Consider the following 13,315-nt stretch of genomic DNA (forward strand, 5'->3'; position numbering starts at 1 on the left):
GGGCACTGGGCCATGTGCGGGGGGACCCGGCACTGGGCCGTGTGCCGGGGGACGGGGCGCTGGGCCATGTGCCAGGGGACCAAGGGTAGAAGAGACAACAAGGTACTGCCGTTCTCAGCAGAGGGCATGGTTTCTAGAAGTGAGCAGACCACCCAGCACAGTGTCATGAAGGCTCACTGGAGCAGTGCATTCTAGACAGCCAGGAGGGCATTTCTCTGAGGAAGGCAGTTCTGGTGAGTCCTGAGACTCAGAGCAAGCAGAAAGCACACTCCAGGAGAGAGGAGCAAGGCACGGAGGTGAGAGGCCAAGCATGACACCGTCAGGAGCTGTGAAGCAGACCGCTGCGGCAGCTGAAGAGCAAGGCCCAGCAGGAGGCAGGGAGCCGAGCCTCACAGCCGGCTGCAGGGCCGTGCTAAAGCACAGATGTATCCCAGAGGCAGGCCTTCCTCTCGGTGCTAAAATAAATTACACAGAATCACACACACCTGCTCGCTGCTTGGTGGGATGCCCCCCAGGTCCTATAGGTCACACTCAGTGATTTGCAAAGCCCGTGTCACAAAGCAAGGAAGAGCCAGGAGATACAGGTAGGGATTCAAGTTAATTCTGAACTAGAAGAAGAAAAAAAAAAAGAATTCCTGGCATTTTCCTCCTTTCAAAATACCGAATCAGAGCCTTCTCTGCTTTGGAACTGGGGGCAGAGCGGCACAGGTGGTGACTGAAACCCCACGAAGGGCTGGCATGTGGGGCCCAGGCAGAGATGGGCCAGCCGACCATCGAGAGCAGATGAGGCCAACCCGGGAGTCCATCTGGAGGGAAGCAAAGCCAGAAACACAAAAATTGAAGAACTGTGGTTTGCAGAGGAAATCTGACTCCCAAGTCTGGAGAACAAAAGGAGGAGGAGGAACAGAGAACGAGGAGTGGAAAGGACCGAAGGTATGAACGTGGAGAGCGTCAGGAATGTGGCACGAAATGGAACCCAGCCCCTGGTCCCGCACCAGCCCATCCGGTCATCTTGCTGATGCTCTTCTTTGGACAGCAGCCACGTGGCTCTCCGCAGCCGCTCCCACCCTGGCCTTCAGCGGGCCGTGCACTTTCACTGTCATGGTTCTTGCACTCCCTGTGCACTGGGGTCCGCCCAGGAAGCGGGCCGGTGCTTGGGCTGCAGCTGGTGCTGGGCGCGGGCAGCTCTCCAAGCTCGCTGGGCCCTGGGGGAGTCAGACGGGAGAGTTCCCACGGTTGGGGCTCTGGAAGCTGAGGAGTGATAACCCTTCAGGGGCCAGGGTCAGATTTCATGGACATTCTAGTACCTGTCTGTATTCTCTGGAAGCCCCACTCTGTCCCCCAGCAAAATTTTCAGGCTTGGCCGTGGGGGCAGAGAGTGGCGAATCTCAGAAACGCCCGGGCTAGAAGTGATCACCAGCCACACGCTGCCCACTAGGATCGGAGATGGAGCCACACAGTCCCCTGAGGAGCTAGCTTGCTTCTGGGCTGAAGATGAAGGCCCAGCCTGAGAAAATATCTGGGAAGATGGGCATGGCTGGGAGGAGCGTGCCCTCCCCAGGCTTCCTCTCCAGGCAGAGGAGAACACAAGTATCATCTATTTTTCTTGTCAAAGTACGATGCAACAGAGGCGGTGGGAACAGAAAGAGTCAAAGACCAATGCATCCCTGAAGGGCAGCAGAATGGTTATGTCAGGCTTAGGGGACCAAGACAGCTGGAAGTGCTGGGGACAAAGATCTCTGGGAGGAGACAGCCACCTCTCCCCCCTCCCTGGACAGATTTCTGGGTTGATGGATTGAAGCCCCTCCCACAGAACTGCTCTAACAAGAGACAAAGGAAAGTGAAGGAGCCCCATCCCCATGAATGGACCCTGCTGAGTGGCTGCCTCTTGGTTCGTTCTCCCAGCCCCTCCCCTCCTGCTCTGGGGCAGCTTTGTGGGGGGGACAGGTCACCAATGTGGTCAGACTGGTCCCTGCCCCACCTGCCATGATGCCTGGTATTCTGCTGGTAGAGACTTTGTCCCTTCAAACAGCAAACACCCATGAGAGGGGAGAGGGGTAAGAGGGCGGCCGTGGATGCTGCAGGCCCATGGAGAACGGTGGAGCTGTCCTGGGGTCCGGAGCTGGGCCACAGTGCAGCAAACTGCTGTGTGTGTGTGTGTGTGTGTGTGTGTGTGTGCGCAAAGTACCTGAGTTACGTTTTTAAACCCTTCATGGCCTTCAGATTTGAACAGATGCGAGGCTTAGGGGTGCGCCCCGCCCCCCCCAGGAAGGAGGAGGCCTGAACCTCCTCAGCTGTCGGCCTCGGGTCTCCTCATTTATGAAACAAGGGCTTGTCTGCGCCCAGGTCCCTCGTCACTGACCTGCTTGGGCTCCTGTGTCTCGTTGTCCCCAGAGGCAGCCCGTCCTTTCCATCACAAATGGTGCAGAGTGTTCTCTCTCTGGCCCAATAAATTAGCTTTCTGTCCAACACCAGTTCCACGCATACCTGAAGAGGTGGAAAAATAAATAAATAAAGGCCCACAGAGCTGAGGCTGGAAAAAGAAGGAAACAGGACAGGCTGGAGCCAGGACAGAGGCGCCACTAGGAGCCCTGGAATGTTGCCTCTGGGCCAGGCTCTTGGAACATATTCTTTCAGGCCCCTGATAAGTCTACCACATAGCTTCTGTTCTTAGGAACCTAAGAAGTGCACAGAGGTTAAGTCACTTTTCCCGAGGAAGCCAGAGGTTAGTGGGAGGGCTGGGACTCAGGGCAGCCTGGCTCCAGAGAAAATGAGAAAGGAGGAGGAGCTGGCCTCACTGGTGGGGAGGTTGTGGGGGGGGGGGGGTACAGGGCAGCAATGTCAGTGACCCCACCTACAGAAAGCCATAAGGAAAGTCTTTTTAAAAACTTGCCATTAAGACACATATCACACACACACACACACACACACTCACACACACATACACCCTCCCTTATGCTTGGCAGTTACGCTAGAATTGTCCACGAAGAAGGTGGCACTTCTGTGGTTTTCTCCCCAGGCCTTCCCTCTCTTCCGGCCTTCAGCTGGGGCCCAGAGCAGAGGTGACCCCCACGCTCTCTCTAGCTCTGAAATTCTCCGACTGCACGGGCAGAGTGCTCCAGGCCTCCTGGGACTGTGCTCCTTGGTGCCTTGCACTCCCAGCGACCCTGGCCCAGAACCTGCTAAGGGCCCCATTCCTGACCCAGGACTCCCCTCCTCAGGCCTCCCTCCTGTCCTTTCCAAAGCGTCCCTGGGGACGAGCACCTCAAGTGTCCGGCTGGGCAGTGGAGGAGGGGACTAATTCCCGCAGGATGCTCCAGCTCAAATGCCGCGTGATTCTGTGAGCATGCTGCCGAGGAGGCCACGCACAAGCCCACGCCGCCCGCCCACCATAGCGCTCTCCTCTCCCAGGTCCATCAGTTCAGTGGAAGCCACCTGGGAAGCCTGTCCCAGCTACTGTGGCCTCGCGATTCTAATCCTGGACTCGAGAGCTGGCATGATGCCAAAGTGACTGTGTGCTCATCGAATGCCCCCTTAACGTCACTTGGGTTAAAGACAAATACACATTGTGAGTCCTCTCCAGGATTCCCAGGCCTCTGCCGTAGGCTGTGCCCAAAGTCTGGGCCCTCTGCACCTCCTTCTGCAGCTTAAACTGTCTACTTCTGGAGGCCTCAGTGTTGGGTTTCCCTAATCCTCAGTTGTGACCTGGTCCCTAACAGGCCAGCTAAGCCCGTAAGGGAAGCCTGGCTCATCTGTAGGAAAGGGACATCCCTGGGGCACCCGGCTGGCTCCGTCAGTGCAGCATGTGACCCTTGATCATTAGGGTTGTAAGTTCGACCCCCACATGGGTGTAGAAAGTACTTACAACTAAAATCTTGGGGCACCTCAGTGGCTCAGTCAGTTGAGCATCCCGACTTGATTTTGGCTGAGGTTCTCAATTCCAGAGTTGGGGCCCCACATCAGCCTTTGTGCTGAGGATGGAGTCTGCTTGGGATGCTCTCTCTTTCCTTCTCCCCTCTCACTCTCTCTCTCTTTCTCTAAAATAAGAAATAAAATAGGGGTGCCCTGGTGGTTCAGTCATTTGAGCATCCAACTTCAGCTCAGGTCATGATCTTGTGGTTCCTGAATTTGAACCCCATGTCAGGCTCTGTGCTGACAGCTCAGAGCCTGGAGCCTGCTTAGGATTCTGTCTCCCTCTCTCTCTGCCCCTCCCATGTTCACTCTCTGTCTCTCTCTCTACAAAAATAAACATTAAAAAGATTTTAAATAAATAATAATAAATAATAAAATCCTTAAGAAAAAAAAGCGACATAGCTAATGATCAAAGCACAGAAACTCCAAAGAACATCACATGTGTGAAGCTGTCAAGTGACAAAGCCAGAAGCCATGTTCCCCTCTCCGTCCTGCTCTGCTTGCCGGCTTATCTGTCCGGGAGCAGTCTGTGGGCACCTAAAGCCATCTGATTTACGGGCAAAGAGCCACGGGGAACCGAACGGTTCCCTGGCCAGGCCACGACAAACTAGGGCCTGGGGCACAGTGGCTGGCTGCAAGTTGTGTGACCTAGGAAGGTATAGGAAGAAAGCTTCCGCATGAGCTCCCACGGAGGGTAGGGTGCTCCCCACCGGGCACAGTGCTCCTCACCAGGCAGAGTGCTCCCCGTCCCGCCGCAGGCTCCCATTCCAGCCCCGTCCAGCCAGACGTGGAAGCAAGCCTCCCCGTTCCTCTCCCCCCAAGCCTTGTGACACGGCAGAAGAGCACATGAGAGCAGGACACACTGCAAGCTCCGGGAGTGGCCGTGTGGCATCCCAGGGCGGACACTGGCCTGCGTGTCCCGGAGTCACGCCGCCATTCCCTCCCCGCCACACACTGTCCTCCGTCTTCATTGCAGGGAGTCTGTGCACTGCAGGCGGAAATAGCGGGGACCTGTGGCAAATGCTGAATGAGTTTTAAAAGAGTTTTAAGTGGAGCCAAAAATCTGTCACACTTAGAATAACATTTTTGCTCCGTTTCATCTTCAGGGTGGACCTTGAGTGTTTCTTAAGGCCCTGTCAAGGCGACGTTTTGACAGATGGAAGGGAAAGAATGTTGTTGTGATGGCTTGTTCTGTTGTCATAGCAACCCCAGTAAATATTTTCTCATACCCCTTTCTTCATTTCCCCGATGATAAACATTTTGTTTTTCAGTTTATTAATTTCAGTTCCCAAAGTTCTGACTACCTCTACAGATCAGGCCGAATAGTAAAGTCAGAGCAGCACAGAAACAAATCTGTACAAAGTTTCAGATGGGACACAGTTTTTAACACTCAAGAAACTCCCTTTTCATCTTTCTGGAGTACATTAAGGCTCTAAATCAAGCGACTGCCGGCTAGTGATAAGTGGGATCAGGCGATCTTGACAAATAGTGGAGTTTGCACCTTGTCTTGGGCACCTGGGTGACTCCAGCTAAGTCTGTAGGTGGCTCTGCATTTTTGTCCTTTTGTGTGCTCCTGTCGGTTCGTTGTTTCGTCGGTGTCGGTAAGCCTGGGTCCTCTGTCCTGCCCGGAACCAGCTGTGCTCAGCAGTGCTTACCATCTCAGAAAAGGCTGGGTTCGTGAGCCCGTCCTCTCTAGGCAGATGAGCTTGCCTGAGGCCTACCGGAAGTTTCTGTAGCTGCCACCTTTGTGGCCTGGCATCCCAAATAGTACTTCCTGGGGCACCTGGGTGGCTCAGTCGGTTAAGCAGCTCACTTTGGCTCAGGTCATGGTCTCGCGGTTCATGAGTTGGAGCCCCACATCAGGCTCTGTGCTGACAGCTCAGAGCCTGGAGCCTGCTTCAGATTCTGTGTCTCTTGTTCTCACTCGCTCACTCTCTCTTCTCTCTCTCTCTCTCTCTGTCTCTAAAGTAAATATACATTGTGGTGCTTGGGTGGCTTAGTCGGTTAAGTGTCCAGCTTCAGCTCAGGTCATGATCTCACAGCCTGTGGGTTCAGGCTCCACATTGGGCTCTGTGCTGACAGTTCAGAGCCTGCAGCCAGCTTTGGATTCTGTGTCTCCCTCTCCCCACTTGCACGCACTCTCTCTCTCTCTCTCTCTCTCTCAAAAATAAACATTAAAAAAAAAACAACAAAAATGAATATTTAAAAAATTCAAACTACTACTTCAGGGGCCACCTGGGTGGCTCAGTAGGTTGAGCGTCCAACTCCGGCTCAGGAGATGATCTCACAGTTCATGGGTTTGGGCCCCGCGTCGGGCTCACTGCTGTCAGCACAGACCCCGCTTTGGATCCTCTGTCCCCCTCTCTCTGCCCCTGCCCTACTTGCACACTCTCTTTCTCAAAACTAAATAAACACTAAAAAGAATTGTAACAAAACAAAAACAAAACATGACTTCAGAGGTCCTCAGTGTGGCTGACAGAGATCCATACATTCAAACACTATGCGGATTAAGAGATGATCATAATCACAAATCATCTTCTGCCTCAAACCTGTCCCACGCTCCCACGCTCCCAAGCTGCCTGCTTTGCATTACCACCTTTTTTGAAACTGCAGGGACTCAGAACCTCTCCACTGCTTTTGTCTATTAGTTTCTCGATGCAAGGTCACCATTGCTGTCCTGTCCTCCCTCTGCTAACGAAGCCTAGAATTATCTCCCGATGACCAGCTGTAGTTCTTTTCAGTTTCCAGCTCTTCCCAGCTCCTGGCATTCTCTTGTAGATTTGTAGTTTGTAGACATTAATGCTGGAAGGAGGTTAGAAATTATCAAGTCCATTTTACTTATTTGACAGATGAGCAAGTTCAGGGCTTTTAACCTGAGATCCGACAGGGAGTAGCGGGACCAATTGGAGGCCGCGTTGTGTGTTGTTGTTTTAACTCAGCGGCACGTCACCTCCAGGTTTGCAAGTGCAGCCATGGAAGCACGGTGCCATCCACCAGCTCCCAGGTCCCCCCAGGTACCAGGGAGACTGAAGTTCGCCTCTCACCCCTGTGCCTGGGATGATGCAGCAGGAGAGACACCCTGCTCTGACACTAATGGATGCGGATGCGGAGGGATCATTCTTCACATTCCTGGGGAGTCTGTCTAACTCAGGAAGCGCATTGTTGACTTTTCTGGCTGCATTCTACTGGAGGCTCTGTGCTTCTGGTTCCCAGATGAGCTGAAAGGTAGCTGAGCAAAGTAAGCACACCTCGTGGCCCCGGCGCTGGGCCCGCGCACAACCAGAGCGCCCGGCCCAGGAGACCCGGAGCGCGCCCAGTCGCATCCCAGGGGCTCTGGGCTAGTTCTTCCACCCTCACGAAGCACTGCCAGGTAGCAAAGCATTCTGGGACCTGGCCATTCTCCCCCGTGCCCAGCTTTACACCCTGTGGCCCAGCCAGCCTCACACGTGGGCATCCTCTCCCTCCCCTGCTTTTGTGCAAACTGATCACAGCTGCAGCCCGCGTTCCTCCCTCCACCCCCGCGGTCACACAGGCCGCAAGCCAGCTGCGAGGGCTCTCGTCCTGGGACTTCCTCCAGCACGCTGCCTGTCCTCCGGCCAGCAGACCAGCTTGCATGAAGAGTCAGCCCCAGTGTTCCCCCAAAACAAAGCCTGTTCTTTCCGCATTCCTAAGAGACCACCCCCATCCCCGTGGAGACTCCTCTGGCCTTCAGGAGTCTGGGAATAAAGCGTCATTAGCACTTGTGGCAGAGACTGGGGAAGACACAAGCTGCACTCAACATAATTGCTTCTTTCCGCCTCTACCATTTATTTTGGGGGAAGAGTTGTCACTGTACTATTTGCAGAATTCGACCTTTCCTTCTAGTGTTTCCAGGGGGAGAGGTGGGTTTTTTGTTTTGTTTTTTGGGTGGTTTTTTTTTTAGCATATTGATGCAGGCTAGTGAGCAAGAGGAATGAGATGCTCCTCAGCCCTGCCCACCTGTGGTGGCGAGCGCCCTGCGTCCCTGCGCCTGCCAGGGGGTGCCAGCCACGAGCAGGTGCAGAATCATGCTGGAGCCTGAAAACAAACCAAAACCTCTTGTTCAAGAAACAGCAGCGGCAGCGCCTGTCTGCATGGCCGGCAGGGTACCTGGCTGAGTTGTCATCGCGGGTCCCCTTCAGAACTGAATTCTGTTGACCTTGAGCTCAGTGCATCCCAGCTGCATGAGCGAATCTGCTCTTTCTCGGTAACGTGTATCTCATCTCTGCCCCCCCCGCCCCCCTGCGCAGGGACGAGGCTGGCCCTGGCATCGCTTTCATGTTTCCCGGCCCGTTCCACTGCCTTCCTCATGCAGCCAGTGCACCCTCCCCGCAGCCGAACTGGGGAGGGGTGTCTGCCTGACCTCTGGGGGCCTACCTTCGCTTGGGGATCCCCTAGGAGCCACAGGGTGCTCTAGCAGCAGGGAGAAGCGAGCCACCGATCACACTTTCTCGATCCAGCCATGAGGCCCCATGAAAGCAAAAGGGCAGAGGGGCTTTTCTTTGAGTTGGGGGGGGAAATAGTTAAACTGATTTACTTTTCTGTTGCAGTGATTGAGAAAACCACAGAAGGCTTCTCTCTGTGCCTCTTCAGGCCTCCGGTCCTCTCTATGTGTCTCTTCACTTCCTCCAGGCTCCCAGGCCCTGGGGCGCTTTGCTGCTCACCCTGAATTCTGGGGTCAACCTCAGCCTAGGTTTTTTTCACTATAAAATTCAAAAGAAGGGATGCCTGGCTGGCTCAGTCAGTGGACTAGGGACCCTTGACCTTAGGGTTATGAGTTCAAGCCTCACTTTGGGCATAAAGCTTACCAAAAAAAAAATTTTTTTTTCAGACTAAGATAAACTCTATCTCTAAGGTGGCTCCAGGTTTAAAATTCTGTGATTTTATAACTTCCCTGGGGACAGAAGTGCTTACACCACAACTTGGAAATGTGAAAGAACTCTTCAGCGTGAGCACTGCATTTTTGTTTCCCGTTAGCAGATGGAAAGTGAGAACCTCAGAGACGCCTGACGGGGACCCCGCCAGACAGTGCCCTCCACAGGGACCCCCCACTCTGTCCATGTCCTATTTAGGAGCTCACAGCAACTGTGCTGTAAAAAGAGACAAATTTCATACACGAGGCTTCCTTCAGGGAATTCTTTCTTACCATCTCTTTCAAGGTCCCTCTGGTCACTTGGGAGTGAAAGCCAACCTCCCAGTAAAATAAAGGAACATACCAGATTCCAGCTGAACCCTCACTGTCTACATCCCTGCAACCTCCGGCTCCGAATCATTGGCTTCAGAGCCTTTTTATTACAGACCGCGCTGAGAAATGGATTTCACGTTCAGACCCAACACGTACACCACATACATACAGATAGTTGAAACGGAAACAAAACACAGCACATTCTCTTCTAGTCTTTTCTTTCTGTTGTGGTATGTTTTGTTTTTTTTAATGTTTATTATTTTTGAGAGAGAGAGTGTGAGCAGGGGAGGGGCCAAGAGAGAGAGGGAGACACAGAATCTGAAGCAGGAGCCATGAGCTGTCAGCACAGAACATGACACGAGGCTCAAACTCACAAGCCGTGAGATCTTGACCTGAACTGAAGTCCGACGCCCAACCCACTAAGCCACCTAGGCGCCCCTTTTTTGTTGTTTTTAATGCTGATCACAACTCACTGTTTCAGGACCCAATGATGGGCTGCAAAGTATAGTCTGAAAAAACCTGCTCTGATTCCACTGTCCTCCCTTATGTCTGAACGTCCCCATTTTCTCAGCTGTGTCCTCACAACTATAGTATGTGAGCAGGTCACCTTTGTAGGACACAGATTAGTCCTAAAACTAAAAACTTTTAGAACAAATTCAACACATTCGCGATCAAGAAAATTAAATGCAAATGGTGGGCAACTCACTGGAAGTAGTAACATTCCTGAATATCTCAGAGAAGGTGATGCCTTAGGAAAAACACTTCTCTGCCTTGAAAGAAGATTCTTTGGAAGACAGAAGTGGCCCCAAGCCACTGGCCGAATGATTGCCATTGCCCTCCTTGGTAGAAGTCCGGACTTAGTTATTCTGGGTATTACTGTTACTCTAGAAGGTATTACACACTTTGTATACCTCACTCTTAAAAAGAACTGATTGTAGTGACAAGAACGAAATCTTGGGGTAGTATCTTTCTCATTTTGGGGGTGATCATGTGGAAGAAAGACTAGGGCCGAATATCAGGGCAACACGTGGGTGCCGTGCTATTAAGAGGCGTTCCCTGACCCGAGTGAGTGTTCAGAGGGCGGTGGTCTGTGAAGACAGGGACCAGGAAGGTCAGGGGGCTTATGCTGATAAGGGAACAAGATTCAGCGTTCCTGTTCAGTTCAGCGGCGGAGGGGGGGTCCCCCAGTGCAGGGGTGATGGGAAAGAGGGCTGGTATGTATTTTAAGGATGTTCAGGGAGTGCCTGATTCATAGGAACTCCCTTAGAAAGTAAGTGATTTTTTTTTTGCTATTTTTTTATTGTGGTAAACTATATATAACATAAGGTTTGCTATTTTAATCATTTTCAAGCACACAGTTCAGTGGCATGAAGTATATATTCACGGCGTTTGTAACCATCAGCACTGCCCATTTCCAGAACTTTTTCATCATCTAGAACTGAGAGTCTCCTGCTAGGCAGCAACTCCCCGGCCTCCCTCCCCCGCCCCCAGAACCTCCGTGCCACTCCGTCCCTGTGAATTTGCCTGTTCTGAGTCCCTCCTGTAAGTGGAATCATCCAGTACCTGTCTTTCCCTGTGTGGCTATCTCACTGGCTAGCCAGTATCTTTTCTCCTTAAGGAAGCCAGCGCTAAGTGATTCCACAAAAATGGACTCGGGGAAGTTTAATGACAGTGACATTGCAGGCACACCTCATTCAGGTGCACTTTGCAGACACTGTGGGGTTTTTTTTTTTGTTTTTTTTTTTTTTACAAGTTGAAGGTTTGTGGCAACCTGCATCAGACAAGTTTATCGGCACCATTTTTCCACCAGCATGTGCTCGCTTTGTGTCTCTATGTCACATTTTGATAACATCTCACAATATTTTAGGTTATGGTTGTCTGTGGTTGGTCATTATGAGTCACTGGAAGCTCAGACGATGGTTAGCATTTTTTAGGAATGACTTTTTTGATTAAAGGATGTACATTGTTGTCTTAGACATAGTACTATTGTACACTCACATACAGTATAGTCTAAACATAATTTTTATATGCATGGGGAAACAAAAAAATCATTTGGCTCCTTATCCCCACGATATGTGCCTGACTGTGGGGTGCGGAACAGAACCCTCACTATCTCCGAGGTACGTGCCCGACATCACTGGGAACCCAGTAAGGGAGCCTTCATCCATCCAGAACTCCCCTTCCTTGCAAACGTACCTCAACAGAACACAGCTGAAAACTGGGGCAAACATTAAAAAGGTGGTCTAACAAATCAAATGCTGGTTACGAGGCTTGTGCCTTGAGGACACTGTGGACTCCAGGGAAAACCCGTGGGCTCTCGCTTGGATGTTATTCTTACATGACACATATTTCTAACAAGCTTCTGACATTTCTAATCCCATGGCATTTTTAGAAACCGCATGCTAGAACGTGAACAGAGAGGGTCTGACCCCAGCAGGCTCACCAGCAGCCAGAAGCTGCAGGGAAGAAGAGAGAGTGAGCTCTTGCCCACCCGGCGAGGCTGCCGGCATCCCTGTCTGTGGCACAGCCCGGCTGATATTCCAGGTGACAGCCCAGGGTCATCCACCCACTTGCCAGCAGACCGGGCATGAACTCAGGCTCTGCGCAGAGCACTGGGGATCAGTGGAGCTCGGGGCTTGCCCGCAAAGGCTACACCATGATCTTTATTCTTTAAGAGAGACTCCCAATGGGGGTTTTTATTAGGTTTTGAATTTTGAGTAAAGGGTAACTAACTGCACACGAGTTTCATGTTGACACAGAAGAGGCTCAGAGTTGACTGTTGCCAGGAAAATGCACAGGAGCCCCCTGGTTTGCCCTGATTACACCTACTATTCGCACCTGGCTGAGTGAATGTGCGGAAGACAACAAAGAAGCTAGTGTTAGAATATAAAAGGATCTTCAATAAGAGAATCCATGAGCATCCATGAGAAAAGACACTTTCGTTGATGTGGAAGGATACGGGGAAGTGGGGTGAAAGTGAATGATTTGGTCAAGATCGTACAAGAATGTAGCTCGTAGGGCACCTGGGTGGCTCCATCAGTTCAGCGTCCAACTTCAGCTCAAGTCATGCATGATCTCAGGGTTCGTGGGTTCAAGCCCCACATCGGGCTCTGTGCTGACAGCTCGGAATCTGGAGCCTGCTTCGGATTCTGTGTCTCCCTCTCTCTCTGCCCTTCCTCCACTAGCACTCTATCTCTCAAAATAAACATAAAAAAATTTTTAATAAAATAAAAAGGAATGTAGCTCACATGCGAAGGCGCTCTAGTAGAAGTTAGCTGAGGCATTCAGTCCGCCCTGGCTGTGTGTCCAAGCCTCACACGGGCTCCATATGTCTGACATACTCTGCATTAGGCCTGTGTTACATGACGGACCTGGTTATGCGCCTGAGGCCTTTTCTGACCAACATGTCCGCGTTCACCTCCAGCCTCCTGCACAGAGGCCGCCCCCTCTCTGAGCCTGAGCAGGCCCTGTCTGGAGCCTCCCCTGAATCTGCGCCAACCCCCTTCTCTCCCCTCCCCTGCAGCACGCTGTCCAAGTGCGGCCACGCGATGGTGGCCGCCATCTACCCGTTCACCTGGCAGCACACCTACATCCCCGTGCTGCCCCCCGCCATGATCGACATCGTGTGCTCGCCCACCCCCTTCCTCATCGGGCTGCTCACCAGCTCGCTGCCGCTGCTCAGGGAGCTGCCGCTGGAAGAGGTGAGCTCGGGGCTCCCCGAGGAGGCTGGGGGGGGGGGTGCTGGCTAAGGCACGCAGGGAACAGGGACCCCATGGCTCTGTCTGTTAGATATGCCCCCCCCGGGCCCCCTCAGTGGACCCTCGGTGACCGCAAATTCAGTTTTCTCCCCTAAGTGGACCTCCTGGCCTGAGCAGGACAGACGCCTACAACTTAACCAGGTGTTAAAACGCTTCATCCAGAAGTAGCCGTCCACCCTCTCCTCCCCTTCCTCTCAGCCCTCCCCCCAACCCCTGCACTGGCAGGTGGGTGGGGAGCACACAGGAGCTAACAGTACCTGGAATGTATATTAGGGCTAATAACGAAGTTGACAGATTGTGCAAACATGTTCTTTTTCCTGCCCATTAAAGAGACAGCAATGAATGTGTTTCATCATCCAGTTCTGGGTTTCCAGGTTTGCACCCAAGTAGGGCAAGTCCTACCTAGCATTCCCATGGGTATTTAGCGCCAGTCCCTTCCTCT

At 52.4% G+C, this 13,315-nt stretch overlaps 1 protein-coding gene across 6 annotated transcripts in view; it reads left to right on the plus strand.

Moving 5' to 3' along the window:
• Nucleotides 1-13,315, plus strand: part of DENND2A (DENN domain containing 2A) — a 105,852-nt gene that overhangs the window by 83,566 nt on the left and 8,971 nt on the right. For all 6 annotated transcript variants that reach the window (XM_029922620.1, XM_029922614.1, XM_029922613.1 and 3 more), the window contains one exon: nt 12,639-12,816. In XM_029922620.1, coding sequence (XP_029778480.1) covers nt 12,639-12,816 — 178 coding nt within the window. The remainder of the gene's footprint in view (nt 1-12,638; nt 12,817-13,315) is intronic.

Source organism: Suricata suricatta, chromosome 2, assembly GCF_006229205.1.
Source record: "Suricata suricatta isolate VVHF042 chromosome 2, meerkat_22Aug2017_6uvM2_HiC, whole genome shotgun sequence".
NCBI lineage: Eukaryota > Metazoa > Chordata > Mammalia > Carnivora > Herpestidae > Suricata > Suricata suricatta.